Here is a 16,775-nt window from a genome sequence, read left to right as displayed (position 1 = left end):
CATTTCCGTTTTGTTCGTAGTTTTGCAGGCGGCTTCTGCTAGTTCCAATCCTCTTTTGGATTTGTTGGTTATGCAGGGTTCACAGAAGGGTTGTGCCAGGGCTTGAGTATCTGCTGATTGAGGTGGGCCCTTGGGGCCAGTTTCAGAGCTAGTGCCTGCTTCGGAGTCTGGTTGGCGCGGTGCTCGCTCTGCACGTAAGTTGGCTTCTTGGAAAGGTCTCCGGCCCTTTCGGGGGTCGCCCCGTTGACAGGGCGCTGGGGAGAAGGCTGGCTCTGTTTGCTGATGCCCAGTACCATGATTCATGGGTGGGCGGTTTAGGTCATGTCTTCTGGCCTGGGTTGGCGTTGAGCGGTTTCTCCTCTTCCGGGAGGTTCGGGACTGGTGGGGTAGGCTTCTTCCCCTTCTCTTCGTTGAGTCATCTTGGAATGGATGCTCTTAGGTGTGGTCGAAACGACCTCATCCCTCAGGTGGGTTTCCCGTTTGTTTCCAGTGCCGAAACAGGACTGTGCGGATCTTCGTTTCATTTTGGACTTATCCCATCTGACCTGCTGGATTCCTTGCCCCTTCTCTCGGATGACCACTCTGTCCCAGGATCGGATTCTCTTTGAGCTGGGTTTGTGGATGTGTGTCTGGACCTCCGGGACGCATATTGGCACGTTCCCATTCATCCGGGGTTTAGGGACTGGTTAGATTTTGTAGTGTGGTGGCAGACTCACTACTTTCATTGTCTTCCTTTCGGGCTAAATCTGGCACCTCGTGTTTTTTACACGTCTTATCTGGGTCGTGGTGGCCTGTCTGTTTCTGCTAAGTGTTAAGGTTTTGGCCTATCTCGATGACTGGTTGGTGTGTGCTCCCAGCCAGTCTGCATGTCTACTCGCCAGGGGTTTGGTTCTTGCCCAGTTCGCCAGGTTCAGGTTCCTGGTGGACTGGAGGAAGTCCCATCTGGTACAGTCTCAAGTTCGGACTTGGCTGGGTCTTTTCTGGCATTCCCAGACAGTATCCTTGTTTCTTCCTCCGGCGACGTTGCTCCATCCGCAGTCCCACCTTCGGCTGTTTCTGAGGGGGGTCCTGGGTCACTCGGTGGTTGTTCAGGATCGGGTCCTGGGTCGAGTTTGGCTTCGGCGTCTATTCTGGTTTCTTTGGGGCCACCCCTTTCGCGATCGCTGTGTTTGTCCCACGGGGCCTTGTGTCGGTTGCTGTGTCTCCGGCGTCCTCTTTGGGTTTTTCAGGGTTTGGTGCCTTGGCACCTTCCAGAACCCTCACTTGGTGTGTTCACGGATGCCTCATCTCTAGGCTGGGGCTTTGTGACTAGTGCTCACCAGGCCGGCCAGGAGCAGTAGGGTCCGTCCTTCCGTCGGGCCCACAGTACGGTGCGGAAATTCGCAGCGGTGTGGCTTTTGTTGCGTCAGATTCTGATCCCTCGAGGCTTTACAATCCGACTCCATTCAGTCTGCGCTCCGGTGGTTCATTGCCTGAACCGCCGGGGTCTCTGCGGTCCTTGGCTGTTTGGGGCTGGTTGCTTCGAGTGGCTCTTCTGCTAAGTTCTCGGGGTTTAGCTCTGCGTGCTGTTCATATCAAGGACATGTTCAATGCTCTGGCAGATGACCTGTCACAGTTCATTTCCCTGTCAATGGAATGGACTGTTGACACCGGCATTTTCAGTTGGCTTTGAAGGACGCTCGGGCCCCCCCCCAGAGGTGGACCTCTTCGCGTCGGCGTGGTCGAGGCATCTCCCTTTCTATGTGGCGCTCTTCCCCATCTGCGATGCCATCGCGGTAGTCACTTTTCGGTAGGACTAGTCTGGCTTAGCTCGAGTCCTATCAAGGGAGGGCTATCCTTCTGGCCCCATGGTGGCCAGCACAGCCTTAGTTTCAGGCGCTGCTTGTTCGGTGTCCGAACCTGGGGCATTTTCTGTGGTTACGCCTCTTTCAGCAGATGGGGCCAGTGAGGTACCTTGCTGGTTCACTCTACTCTTCCGCATTTCGCGTCTGATTTCTGACGTGAGTGTATCACCATCTGTATGGTGATCAGTTGGCTTCTCTGATTGTGTCCCATCTGTGGTCGTCTTCTCGGCGACAGTATGAAGTCTCCTGGCAGTCTTTTCGCCACTTCCTTTCCCTTCATTGGTTGTCTTTGGTTTCGAATCGGGTTGTTTTGTCCTTCCTTTCTTGGCTCATTCAGGACCGACATCTTATTCCAAATACTGTCACCTCGTATTGTGCGGCACTGGCAGAGCCGCTCCAGCTTGCATTCAGGGTAGATGTCCCTTCTTTTCCATTTCGTAAGCTTTCTCGTGCATTTTTCCACCTCCAGCCTGCTCATTTGCCACCTGAGCCATCTTGGTCCTTCAACTGGGCGCTCTCCTTTCTCTCCTTTCCTTGGTTTTTGATGGCCCCCTTCGGTCCCAGACTGCTTTCAGAAGGCGTTGATTTTGCTGGCCTCTTGGCATCAGGTCAGAGAGCCTCATGCTCTCCTCTGGCGCAGGGGCTTCTGCTCTTTTAGTCCTGATGGACATTTTCTTCGCTTGCAGCTGTCTCCTTCTTTTCTGGCGAAAAATGAGACGACTGTGGGCTTCTGGAGGGGTCCGTGGGTTATTGATGCTTGGTTGGTCAGGCCAGGGGTGTATCAAGTTTTGTGTCGGGTTGCAACTTTACGCCGTTACCTGCATGCCTGGGCTTTGTGTCCAAGGATACTCTGTGGGTTGATCCAGTATCCCTCGTTCCCTGTTCCAGGGCTTGGGTCTCTCAGGTCGTCTGCAGGGTTATTAAGTCTAGCCAACCTGCAGTCTACCCTGGCGCCCATAATGTTCGAAAGTTTGCGGCTCTTGCTGTTGTGTTTGGAAACATGTCTTGGTCTGACATTAAGACGCGAAGGATTGGAGGTCGCACAAGGTCTTGGCTGCCTGTTATTGCATTAATGTGCCGGCCCCTCGGCAGTCTTGTGTTGCTTTGGGTCGGTGGTTGCAGCTAGTTGTCCCGTCCTCGTCATGAGTCTGTAACATATCTGAAATTAAAAAAGGGAAAAAAAGATAATATAATAACTCATAGGGTGAGGGAGGTAGATAGAGGAGGAGTGGAAGGGAAAGTTTAGAATGAGAGAGAAAGGAGGAAAGTAGATGAGTAGAAAAGAATAGAGAAAGAAAGTAGAGTACTGTACTGTACTTGAATAGTAGAAAGATAGAAGGTGCTGAAAGAGTGCTGCCACCATCCTTTCAATAATTAATTAAAAGACAAGGAATGGAACTTGTCTGCACAACAATCTTATCTGATGTTATCACAGCCACTGAATGAATATAAATTATATAACCAAAAATCTTTGTCAAAATCTTAAGCCAGTAAACTTCAGAGTGCTCTCCACTCTAGCTTTCAATGTAGCATAGAAAATCCAAGACCTAGGGATCAGAATTAAAGACAATTTAAAAAGTAAGTTAATTATATCTTTACTATTATGGGTATCATAATTCAACCATTTCGATTGATGTTCAAATATCAACATTAATTCAGTATTAGTCACCACACAAGAAATTGAGAGCAACTACGGCTGACTGCCCCAGAAAAACACACAACACATAAGTTGAAAACACAATATAGTCACATTACAATTCACTCACCAAAGTCTCTGAGACTAAGTTTTATAGAGAGGAGAGAGAAGGGGGGGTGGTACAGCTGACAGACAGTCCCCCACCCAGCCTGGGACAGGCCTAATCTGGCTGCTGGAACCTCTCTCGAGTAGCGATCTATATGTCACTGTTTTCCTCATTGTCTCAAATATATAGTTTCACGGGTATTTATGAGGGAACCGGGAGCTAAGCTCCGCCTGCCAGTAGATAGCCTATCGGTATCTTCCTACCACACCTATACAGCTGCTTGACTGATGGAAACAACACATACACCTATCTGCAATTAACAGCTTAGCAGAAGCGAGGTCACCTCACACGACCTGACTCCTACTCAGCCTGTGAACATTAAGTCTCGAAAGGTGTGACTTTTTTTGCTAAAGACCGACACCCTGGCACCACCAATATCCTGTGTGACTTAACTCTAGTTGTATGTAAAATATTAAATAAAAACATTTATGGTATCACAAGTCATGCGGTGTGACCGCCTCCTGGATAAGTCCCTATTTTACTGCTCTTTTGGGTAGCTAGCTCCAGTGAGCCAGCAGGGCTCCACATAGAAAACCACTGTTGAATGTAATAAAATGGTATTTTCTGGACGAGTCCCAGATGTTCCCTGACACCCCTCTCTCCCTTCAGTAGGCGGCTTTTGTTTCTGTTTGGAGGCTGGCTCAGTGGGAAAGGGGTGCAAACGAGCGACATGCAGTGTGATGACGTTTTTCTTGTTATCTTGTTTTCCTTGTTTCCTTCTTAGGCTCTGTTTGGTCTCTACGCCTACCTTTCTGGGTGCCCAACCCCAGTCGATGGCAGACATGAATATACTCTCAGAGAGTGGAGTTTTCATAGGCCATTGCTCCCTTCGCCTCCGAGGGAACCAGGTTCTGGCTCATGGTTCCCGGTAGGCATACAGACTCCATGTGACTGAATCCCCAGACTAATATAGCTAATATCAGTCCGATAGCTCCAGGGAGCCTCCAGGACTCGCCCAGAAAATGGCGTTTCATTACATTCAACGTTGGTTTTTTTTTCACCTAAAGAGAAAATTATTAATTAGCCCTCAGTGAAAGAATACTTTAAGCAAGCAACCATATCAATGTAAAGCTTCCATGTCTTCAGCCCTGATATTGAACTAGTGAATCTGATTGGTCTGTTTCATGCATACATTCATCAGTTACTATTGGGATGGGTCAATAGAGGTACTATTCTAGTTTCAGAGAGGTACACCTAGAGGTACTAGGTTCAAAGTGAGGTACTTTTCTAGTTTCAGAGAAACTAGCCAAACACCTTCTACTAGGTGTTTGGGGGCTCAGGATTGGCAAACATCCAATCCTATAAGATCTCTGGACCCTAAGGTGGTTAAAGCCACAAGTTTGGGAATTACTAGAGTGCAGCCCAAGAGTAGCATTTCATCACTTTTGAGGCTTTATTTTTTATTATAATATATGATCCATGAGAAGGAAAAGAAGAGTACTAGTAATAAATACTTACTTTTTTCAGACAGTGGATTTGGTATGGAAGAGGTGGAGGAGGTGGAGGAAGAAGTTGTTGATGAAGGGATAGAAGAAGACCAGCCCCTCCTGCCTCCACCACCCCAGCCCAGAATTCAGCCTCTTGCTGGGTAACTATATTTTTGAATGGAGTAAATTTGTGTAATATTAAGATAAAAACTTGCTGTTGATTTTGAAATCCATGAAAGCAGGCTCAAATTTATGTGGCAGGTCATCATTATGAGAAATTAAGTTATGAACAAGAACAAGTTTTAACACTTTCACGCACCCCGCCCACCAGCCCTCAACTAGGCCCAGTGGGTCCCAGCGTTTCACGGGAGCGCGCGGTAGTTCTGAAAAGTGTATACTCTCTTCAACTTTGTCACCTCAATTCTCGTCCAGGGTTTTTCAATTTGGTATCATTGTGTTCGCAATAGAATTCTCTACATGACTAAAGACATATAAACTCCAAAAGCCCGTCGTACCACCCACAACAAACAGAGAAAGTGAGTGCGCGTGTTACCCAGGAGCGCATAAGAGCGATAAAATGTGTACACTCCTTTCACGTTTGTCACCTCAATTCCCGTCCTAGGTCTTTCATTTTGGTAACATTGTGTTCGCAATAAAATTCCCTACAGGAGTATATGCAAATATAAAGTCCAAAAGCCAGGCGTACCACCCACAGCAAACAGAGAAAATGACGGAGCATAATCCCAGTGAGCGCTAATAAAATGGTACATATACTGTTTTCAACTTTGTTACCTCAATTCTGGTCCTAGGTCTTTCATTTTGGTATCAATGTATTCGCAATGAAATTCCCTACAAGAGTATATGCATATCATATCCAAAACCGCTGTGCGCCCCTCCTGAAGCCGCCGCCAATCTGCCGCCGAAAATGACGCAATGCTGCATCGTTCCCTGGATTGCGTCTACTAAAAAAATTACGCAATGCTGCGTCGTTCCCGGACGAAAATGTTCAATGTATTGTAGATCTTGTGAGGCTTAATTTACTAGAATCGCCTCACTAAGTTGGGCTTATAGATGAACAGATACAGTACATGAGCACATATAAAGTTATACAGTAGTATAACATTATTCTGAAGCTTTGTAGCTTATCAATTTTATCATAAGCATTTCACGAAAATATCACTTGAATAGTACTTGTGACACCTTAGGAGCTAGATACTAAAGATATTACAATACTGTATAAGAGGAAGAAACAGCTTTTTGAAGGCAAGGTATCTAACTTGTACACAAAGACTCTGAATGGAATGAGATGGTAAAGGATGATTTACAAATACAAATAAAAGCAGGTATGCAGTAAACACACTCAAATACTTGGTTCATATGTCCAACATTTAAAGGCTTTCAAAATGCAGATCACATTATAATTTGGCTTACTTGCTCATGATTCATTTCTTTCTTCTGACAATAGTTTATTTTGTTTACTTCTGTATTTCTGGTGGATTTTTCCAGGACACCTAGGGGAGAACCCATGGCGACCCCATCTACTTGCTTATACATGTGCCCATCCGGGCTCAAGAAGGGTGCCTCTTTAGTACAAGCTTGGAGTAGTTTCCTAAGCTTGTACTAAAGAGGTATTTTCTAAAATCTTCAAATATCACATTGATGAATTCTTCTGGCGTTCTAATAACATCAGGTTCCATTCTGTTGACAATAACGTGAGATTTAAAACTCGATGCCAGTAAAATACGTCTGGTGTATCAGCTGCACTCTTCGAAAGTTATGCACTGTCAATTATGAAAAGTTATGAAAAAAAATAACGGTAATGCTTAAGCAGACATGACTTTCCCGTCAAAGAAGGAATAATTTAAATAGGGAGATTGAAGAAATCGAGCGGAAATTGAAACACTCATATTAAACTGAAGAAAGGCAGTTAGAACAGAAAGCAATTCACAAAATAAAGAAAAATCCAAAATACTTCACATATGCGAAATCAAAACAAAAAACTACTGCCAGTATTGGACCTATTCATACGAGTGAAGGTTCATACATGGAGGATGACAAAGAAATTAGTGAAATCCTTGATCGCTACGACAAAGTCACTGAGACATTAGAAGAAAAACAGAATGCTGATGTGGTATACATGGACTTCACAAAGGCTTTCGATAAATGTGACTATGGAGTGATAGCACACAAAATGAGGCCATTGGGAATAACCGGAAAAGTAGGATGCTGGATACTCGGTTTTCTGTCAAACAGAACACAACGAGTAACAGTCAATCATATAAAATCGAGTCCAAGCGCAATTAAAAGCTCTTTACCTCAGGGTACAGTCCTTGCACCACTGCTTATCCTTATTCTCATATTAGATACAGACAAAAATACAAGTCACAGCTTCGTATCATCCTTTGCAGATAACACAAAAATCAGCATGAAAATTACCTCGGCTGAAGACATCGAAAAACTTCATGCAGATACAGTGGTACCTCGGAATGCGATTGTCCCTGTATGCGAGGTTTTCGGAAGGCGAGCAGTATTTACTCCAAAAATTTGTCTCGGAAGGCGATGGTTACTTCGGGACGCGAGTTTGTTGATACGCGTACAGGCCGACCTAGCGCGTGGTGGTTCGGCGATCGTCGCCCCTCTGCCCCGCTGCCCCTCAGTTTACCATTGTCTCGCGCTCAGTGACTACCCCCACATCAATTCTTCTCGCGGATTTTCAGTGTTTTGTTGGATTTTTGGTGATTTGTCTATACAATTTGTTATTATATATCTCACCATGGGTCCCAAGAAAGCCAGTGGTAAGGATAAAGGCCAGAAAGCTCATGTGAGGATGACAATAGAGGAGAAACAAGAGATCATTCGGAAGCATGAGAACGGTACACGTGTTGTTGAACTTTGTAGGCAGTACAACAAAGCCACATCAACAATATGCACTATACTTAAGAAGAAAAATAAGATTATGGGTGCTAATGTGGCAAAAGGAGTAAGAACATTAACGGCACAAAGACCACAAATACTTGAAGTGGAAAAGTTGTTATTAATTTGGATACACGACAAGGAGTTGAGGGGTGATAGTGTTTCGGAGGCCATTATTTGTGAGAAAGCCAGGGTGTTGCACGAAGACCTTCTAAAGAAGACCCCTGCAACGAGTGATGCAGATAAGAAAGAGTTTAAGGCAAGCAGGGGCTGGTTTGAAAAATTTAGAAAGAGAAGTGGTATCCATAGTGTTACAAGGCATGGGGAGGCAGCCAGCTCAGACAAACCAGCCGCTGGACGATTTATTGAAGAATTTAAAGAGTTTGCAGAGACTGGGGGATACCTACCGCAACAAGTGTTTAATTGTGATGAAACAGGACTGTTTTGGAAAAGAATGCCTAAGAGGACATACATTACCAAGGAGGAAAAATCCTTGCCTGGACACAAGCCTATGAAAGATAGGTTTACGCTTGTGCTGTGTGGAAATGCGAGTGGCGATTTGAAAATTAAACCCTTGCTAGTGTATCATTCTGAAAATCCAAGGGTTTTCAAACAGTATAATGTGCAGAAAACCCATTTGTGTGTGATGTGGAAGTCTAATAAAAAAGCATGGGTGACTAGGCTTATTTTTTCGGAGTGGGTGAATGAAGTGCTGTGCCCTGCCATAGAAAAATATCTGCAGGAGAAACAATTGCCACTCAAAGCCGTGCTTCTCCTTGACAATGCTCCTGCTCATCCTCCAGGCTTGGAAGATGATTTGTTGCCTAAATACAATAAATTCCTCACAGTTAAATTCCTTCCTCCTAACACCACTCCTCTAATTCAGCCTATGGACCAGAAAATCATAGCGAATTTTAAGAAACTGTATGAAAGGGCACTTTTCCGGAAATGTTTTGAAGTGACTGAAGCCACAAACCTCACCCTCAAAGAGTTCTGGAGAGAGCATTTTAACATTTGTAGTGCTTTAAAACTCGTTGACAAAGCCTGGCAAGAAGTGACTCAAAGAACCCCTGATCTCTGGCTGGAGAAAATTGTGGCCTGAAGGTGTGAGAGAACTAGACTTTGAGGGGTTTGAGCTTATAAATGATGCGCCTATTGTTGAGGAAATTGTTAGTCTAGGCCAGCAAATGGGCTTGGAATTGGATGGTGATGATGTGGAGGAGTTGGTGGAAGAACACAACGAAGAACTGACCACCGAAGAACTCCTAGCCCTTCAACAGGAACAGCAAGCCAACGCAGCAGCGAATGATTCTGCAGTGGAGGAGGAGGTGGCAGCAGCACCAACAGCACCAGCGAATGTCCCTTCTGCAGTAATTAAGAAGGTGTGTCAGATGTGGGAAGAGATTCAAACAACTATTGAACAGACTCACCCAGAGAAAGCTGTAGTAGGCCGTTGTCTTAATCTTTTCAATGACAATGTGATGCCTTACTACAGAGACAGCTTGCGAAGAAGGGAAAAGCAAGCTTCCATGGACAGATTTGTGGTGAGGAAATCGAGCAGTGAGCCTCAACCAGGACCTAGTGGCACTCAGGTTAAATGTCCCAGGGAGAGCACACCAGAAAGGTCCTCACTGCCTGATGTGATTATGGAAGGGGACTCCCCTTCCAAACAGTAACTCCTCTCCTCCTCCCCCCTCCTCACCATCTTCCATACGCCTACAGCACTCGACAGCAAGGTAAGTAATAACTGGAACATAGTTTTGTAGGTTTATTTAGATGAATTAGGTAAATTAGGTATAAAAATTTAGTTTGATGTGGGGTTTTTGGGGTAGTCAGGAACGGATTAATTCATTTCCCTTTATTTCTTATGGGGAAATTAACTTCGGAATGCGAGTTTTCGGAAGGCGAGGCGTCTCCAGGAACGGATTAAACTCGCATTCTGAGGTATGCCTGTATTAATAAAGTTTTTGACTGGGCAACAGAAAATAACATGATGTTTAACAGTGATAAATTCCAGGTACTCAGGTACTGTAAAAATGACAACCTTAAACATAATACTGGGTATAAAACATAATCAAATGTGCCCATAGTAGGAAAGCAGCATGTAAAGGAATTGGGAATAATGATGTCTGACAACCTAACGTTTAGGGAGCATAACCAAAAAAATATTGCGTCAGCCAGAAAATGATTGGATGGATTACGAGAACTTTCAAATCCAGGGATCCCGGCACAATGGTTGTACTAAACAAATCACTTGTACTGTCCCATCTTGAGTACTGCTCAGTACTCACTTCCCCCTTCAGAGCAGGAGAGATTGCTGAAATAGAGGGAATACAGAGAACATATATGATATACATAGATGCAATAAAGCACCTAAATTATTGGGATTATCTCAGCTCTCCAAATGTACTCACTAGAAAGAAGACGAGAGAGATATCAAATAATATACACGTGGAAGATACTGGAGGGCCAAGTACCAAATCTACACAGTAACATAACAACATACTGGAGTGAACGATATGGAAGAAAATACAGAATAGAACTAGTGAAGAGTAGGGGTGCCATAGGCACAATCAGAGAACACTGTATAAACATCAGAGGTCCACAGTTGTTCAACACCCCTCCCAGCGAGCATAAGAAATATTGCCGGAACAACCGTGGACATCTTCAAAAGAAAACTAGATCATTTTCTCCAAGGAGTGCCGACCAACTGGGCTGTGGTGGATATGTGGGCCTGCGGGCCGCTGCAAGGAACAGCCTGGTGGACCAAACTCTCACAAGTCAAGCTTGGCCTCGGGGCCCGGCTTGGGGAGTAGAAGAACTCCCAGAACCCCATCAACCAGGTACTAGGTATCAACTGAAGTTCAGATTTACAAGTCATGAGGAGACAATACAGTGCTCTGTATGACCACCGGTATGTACCACTGGTAACCAGTATCATCCAGTTGTTCATATTTTAATGTCCTCAAGGAATCCTGGTCACTACACTTACCACCACTTTTGTCCTACTTGCAGGCTCCATGATTCCTTTTCTTCTTTTGTTATGTCAGAAACATTACTAGTTGCCACTTGCCTGCCCAGTCATGATCTGTTTCTCCTTTTAAAATAATGATATTGTCAGAGAAATGTGAATGAAAATGCTTGAGTAGTGAGTGTCAGACCATGCACACGTAAAACACATGGGAGGGGGGGAGTATAGCAACAAGGAGCATCCTATAAATAAACTCTTGTATAATATATAATATGGTACAAGCACATTAAAATATCTTTAAAACAATTACTGTATTTTGAATAAATGTAAATTTTGGAGCTGTAGACAAATAGCAGATTTGGCCTCATTATTTGGAGGAATCCACTGTATGGAAGTCTGGATTAGAGAGATTGCACTATATTGCCATCTTTATCTTTAGCAAGAAACTTGGCAACTAGTTTTCTGGCATTGTCTTATCAGCTAGGTTTTGATAAATATGCTGGCTTACAGTTCTTGATATTGTCAGCTTGTAATTTACAAGTATGATGCATTCAATTGCCATAGTTGTCATTTGCAAATACTGTACCATGAGTGTACCTGCAATGGGTTCTGGGAGGTTGTTCTACTCCACAAATGCAGCCTGGGGCTAGGCTTGATTTATGGTAACTTGGTTCAACAGGCTGTTGCTTGGAGCAGCCCACAGGTCCACATATTCACTGCATCCAAGTTGGTCTGGAACTTCTTTGCAGGAACTTGTATAGCTGTTTCTTGAACACATCCACTTTTGTTCCAGCAGTATTTCAATATAGTACTGAATTGTGTGATGTTTCATAGCCCTGTGTAAGATATGTGCACAGTGTTGATATAATGTATACAGTATTATTACTTTATTTTTTCTCTTACAGGGTAGAAAACACTAAGTTCATTGTCACCCTGGAAGGTGTAGACACTGGAGTCTTTGCCGTAAAGGATGAACACCTAGATATTAGGTCTCGACTAGGAGGTCGACCTGTACACAATGACAGTTTAGAGGTTGTAGAGGTATGTACCATAACTTTCTATTTTATAACTGTTCTGTGGGATGCAGTTGCTGGTCTTTGGACAGCTGTAAGATAGGTTTTGGCATTCTTGATGAACTAAACAAATAGTAATATTAGTTTGACTGTTAAATTTATGGTATTATTCAAAATAGGCGACATTGCTCTATAAAATGACTTGGAATGAACTCTGTGCATGCATTACCTATGGAGAAATACACTAAAGACAGCTTTGCCCAGAGTTGCATTTTGAATCTTAATATCTGGGTGCCCAGGCTGGCACCCAGGCACTAGTCTCCAAATGGCAAGACATATCATCCATGTAATTATAAGGGAAATTTTGCCGGTACAGTATAACCATGTATAGCATGGCTTATGTTTTGGCCGCAATGTGGGATCTCATTGTGTTGGCTTCTGCAGCCCCTGCTTGAGCCTGGTGGCATGAAAGTCAATCTCCTGTTGTTTTATGAGGAGAATTTGTGTATCTCATTATGGACAAATGTGCTCAATTTATGCCAGTCACCTCTACTTCAGTAGATATTCTCTGTGTGCAGTGAAGCTGCAGCTACTGTCCTCTAGCTGTTCACTGTGCTTAGTTTCTGTGCGAAGATAGATTCGATGTGATTTGCTGTGCCTCTTGGCTGACTGTTTTGCATTCCCTCAAGGACTCTACTTGGTCGTTTACCTTCATGTTCACTACCTCGTAGATTTGATGTGATTTGCTGTGCCTATTGGCTGACTGTTTTGCATTCCTTCAAGGACTCTACTTGGTCATTTATCTTCATGTTCACTACCTCGTTTTCTCTTCTTCTTTCCCTGGAGTGGGGGTATCATGGGTTTTGGCAGTGTTTCTGGAGAGAGCCCTTTGTGGCTCCCTGAAGCCATACACTGAGATGATTCCCATCAGCCGTGGAGTTTTTAAGCCTACCGGGGACCAGAATGTGACCTCTCAAAGAGGCACAGGGAGTGGTAACATTTCACCACCTCACCAGGGAAGGTATCCAGAAAGTCAGAGTCATAACAAAACACTGCTGAGTTCAAAAGGGACTGAAGACTCAACACCCACTTAATGAACTTCCCCAACTATGTAAACAAATGATCAAATCTCTCAAAACTAGCATGAGCTCATTTGCCACACCTCCCCCACTCGTTTGTGGGGAGGGGTGGATGGGGCTCACCACCTCCAGGAGTCTGAGATGTCAGTTCTTATGTTGATGTGGTTGGGGGTCACTTGACTACTGTAGTGGTTCCCAGGTCACCTCTTCTGTGCGGGCTCAACAGTTCAACTGGGTGTTATTGGTCTTTGCCCCTGGTGTCTTTCTTGTACACTGCGGTGAAGTGTGAGCCTGGCTTGTAGAGTGCTTGGAGCTGCATGTGCTCAGGGTTGCCTTCTCTGTGTGTACTGGCAATGTATGGGCACTAGCACTGCCCTTGCATTGCCAGAGTTGTCTTCTCTGGAGTGTTTGGAAGTCACTCCCATTGAGGTTCTCCTCGTTTGTGGTGGACCTTGCCCAGGGTGAGATGGGTTCTTGTCACTTCTGTTTTAACCTGGGTTGGGTGTGACTTTGGCTGGAGGGAGGTTCACTGGTGGTTCACAGGTTTTCCCTTCAGTGAGCCGAGGTCAGCCTTACAGCCGTGTAATCCAGGCTGTGTCAGCTTACTTTTTGGTCCAGCATAGCATTCCCCGTGCCTGGGTTTCCTGCTTGGTTTACCCTTCAGGTCCTGAAAATTCCCTGCTTGTTCAGTGGTTTTATGGATATCTCCTCTAAACCTGCTCTTACTTTGTGCAAGTTTGAGGGTTGCTCATCGTCTGTCCCACGAGACAACAATCACTTGTTTTACCTCCACCATGCTGCCTGTTAGGTAAATGACACCTTCGATTCTGAGTCCTGTAGGATTTGCTCTCCCCAAGTGACTCTTCTTTCTGACCCTCCTGATGAGGTTAGGGCATATCAGGCAGCGTCCGCTTTGCAAGTTAATTTTGCTCCATTACAGCAGTCGAGGTTATGTGCTCGGTTGGTTACCCCAGAGCTGCCCCGTCTGGTGTTCGGGGACCCAGAATCAGAGGTGTTGGTGGCTGTCTGCACCACCTTTTCCTTTCCCTTTGGGTGTGGTTTGCCCCTCTTCTGATCCTCCACCTCCCTATGCTTCTGGCCTCAAAATTTCTGAGGGTTTCTGGGTCAGGGCAGGGTTTAGCTCAGGATGTGTCTAGGCCAGCTCCATGAATTGCCCCTTCCAAATTAGAAAGAAAAAGGGTGAAATGGGGGGTGATACATATTATCTCGGGCACCGTCACCCCTCTTTTATGTGTGTGTTCAAATCCCCTTGAAGATTTGAACCTGAGCAGCCAGGGGTCACTCCACTGGCTATTTAATACTAATACCACTCTACCATTGATTGCTTATGATTGATGGACAGTCCTGGAACCCACATGCTTCAACACTTAGGTAATTACGGATTCCATGATCATCCATCACATGGCAACACTCATGGTGCATATTGGTTTCAGTTTTTCATGAAATCCTTGAACATGTTGGGATTGCACTAAATCTACATGTTTGAGACAAAGCTTGAAGCATGTGGGTTCCAGTATCATCCATCAATTATAGGCAATTGATGGTGGAGTGGTATTAGTATTGGATAGCCAGTAGGGTAATCTAAGGCCACCTAGGTTCAAATCCTCAAGGGATCATAGTTTATAGTGATACTATATATGCATATATGCATACATGCTGATATGAGTTTTAGTGAGCACTATCATGCTTTGTTATAAATAAAGTTCCTTTATTAAATATAATAATATGTTTTTGTTTTCTAATTAGGAATACATTGAAGAGGTAGAAGAATTGGAAGAAGAAGAAGAAACTCTGGCTGAAACATTGCCAGCTGTTGGACACATTGCAGGTGCTAAGTCTCGTCTCAAGAGCACAGTTTCTGTTATGTCAGTTCCACATGGTGGTATGTTGCTGATCCCTGTATTTAATTTGCTTTTTCTGCATTCAGATCAAGATCATAATATGAGGGATTTATCTCTTAATTGAACCATCAAATTCTTCCTCCTTTACATATTGTAGTTTCACTAAACTTTATTACTTTTTGTGTTTTCTGTTTGGAGCCCCTTTGGCTCCCTGGAGCTATCGGGCTAATATGCGAATCATTAAACCGGGGCATTAGTCTATGGAGTTCAGCCTATCGAGGACCACAAACCAGAACCTGTCCCCCCCCCCCCCTCAGAAAGCAATGGACCTAGAAAACCTCCCCTGTGGTTGGGGGTTTTCCTTATTTGCCATCGACCAAGTTTAGGTACCCAGAAATGTAGGCATAACAAAACAGACCCCATGTGGTAAGAAAATTGCAACTAAACCCAAACAGAGAGCCAGAACTCCCTCCAATTCTAAGGAAACGAGCAAACAAGCAAATGTCACACTACATCGCCATGTCGCTTGTGTGGGGTTTTCTACTTTACTTTCCCGACTGCAATGCGTACATCACCAATGTACATGTGGCAGACGCTTCATGAAGCTGTTGAAATCCAGCAGAGAAAATACATGAGCAAGCGTACAGGGCCTGGGAGCAAGGTCGAGTAAGAGTCCTTGATGGTCTCCTCTCAGACTAGCCTCACCTGCTCCTGATCCACGTTGGTTGTTGGAATCTCCTTAATGCTTGAAACACATTTAAGGGACTCCAAGGGTCCTCATCACATTTATAGATTTGTGAATAATAGGCAACTCGGTGTTGAAGACGCCTGGAGCTGAAGGCTTAAGTAATAGTTGGCAGTGTTCAGAAGTGGTTCAATGGAAACACTGCATAAAGCTTAACAGTAGTTTATTTACAAACTTAACTATTAATACAATGGGTGCTTGATTTACTTTAGATTGGCATCAGAAAGGCTATGGTTGCATTAGAAAGACTTTTGACACCTGACTAATCGATTCTGATCCACTCGTGGAGAAACACCTAACTTAACCCTTAAACTGCGCAATGCACCTGCAGGCCCTCGTCTGGTTTGCACAACGCGCCTCCGTGTATTTGTATTTTTCACGTTCCATTCAAAACTGGCGCGCTGCGACCTAGGTACGAAATGGATGCCATGGGGCTCCGGTGATCGTCTGCCATCTTGAAAAAAATTCCCAGTATGCCCCTCGGCCTAGGGGAGTCTCAGTTTCAAAGCAGCAACCATGTCTGACGCATCGTCTACGAGCTCCCGCTCCACGGTGACTCGTGGTCATGGAAAACGACTCTCTGAGGAGGAGATACGCGACATTTTGTATGATGACTGTGCTATGGATGATGACCTAGACTATGATCCGGAGAAAGACCTTACACAGTAGTCTGATATGAGTGAGGGAGAGACTGAGGTGGATGATGTGGCGAGCGTGTACGGTACACGCGCCTCGCCGCTCTGAGCCCTGAGTCTACACCGTTATCATCACCACCACCATGTATATCCCCAGACGCAAGTTTATTTAATGACAGTACATACGGTGAATCATTCTCGGGCTTCAGTGACATAGGCTCTGATATGAGTAGTGTGGACGACCCGAGTACGAGTAGCGAAGGTGTTACCAGGCGGGGATTTGTTGCCTCAGCAACACGTTGCGGCAGGTGGCAGCGTGTCTCACAGCAACGGGATAATGACGACAGTGGCCCTTCAACATCAGGTGTTCGTGGTAGGCCTACGGTACGTAAATGTGCCTCATCGCCTAGCATACCCTCACGCAGCTCCAGCATCAGACGACGTACCCATGTATTTGGTGCTCGTGGTGGTGTTGGCCGTGGTG

General features: G+C 44.9%; 1 protein-coding gene across 2 annotated transcripts in view; it reads left to right on the top strand.

The window, feature by feature from the left end:
- The window catches only part of LOC123769550 (Nuclear polyadenosine RNA-binding 2), a 70,842-nt gene that overhangs the window by 34,698 nt on the left and 19,369 nt on the right, over window positions 1-16,775 (top strand). Inside the window, exons 11-13 of one of the 2 annotated variants that reach the window (XM_045760783.2) lie at window positions 5,114-5,234; window positions 11,863-11,998; window positions 14,817-14,898. In XM_045760783.2, coding sequence (XP_045616739.1) covers window positions 5,114-5,234; window positions 11,863-11,998; window positions 14,817-14,898 — 339 coding nt within the window. Of the gene's footprint in view, window positions 1-5,113; window positions 5,235-11,862; window positions 11,999-14,816; window positions 14,953-16,775 lie in introns of both variants that reach the window. The other variant, XM_045760782.2, reaches the window with a different exon arrangement.

Source organism: Procambarus clarkii, chromosome 63, assembly GCF_040958095.1.
Source record: "Procambarus clarkii isolate CNS0578487 chromosome 63, FALCON_Pclarkii_2.0, whole genome shotgun sequence".
NCBI classification, from domain to species: Eukaryota; Metazoa; Arthropoda; class Malacostraca; order Decapoda; family Cambaridae; genus Procambarus; species Procambarus clarkii.
Note: the sequence above shows the minus strand (reverse complement) of the source record. Positions and strands in the feature narration are given on the sequence as shown.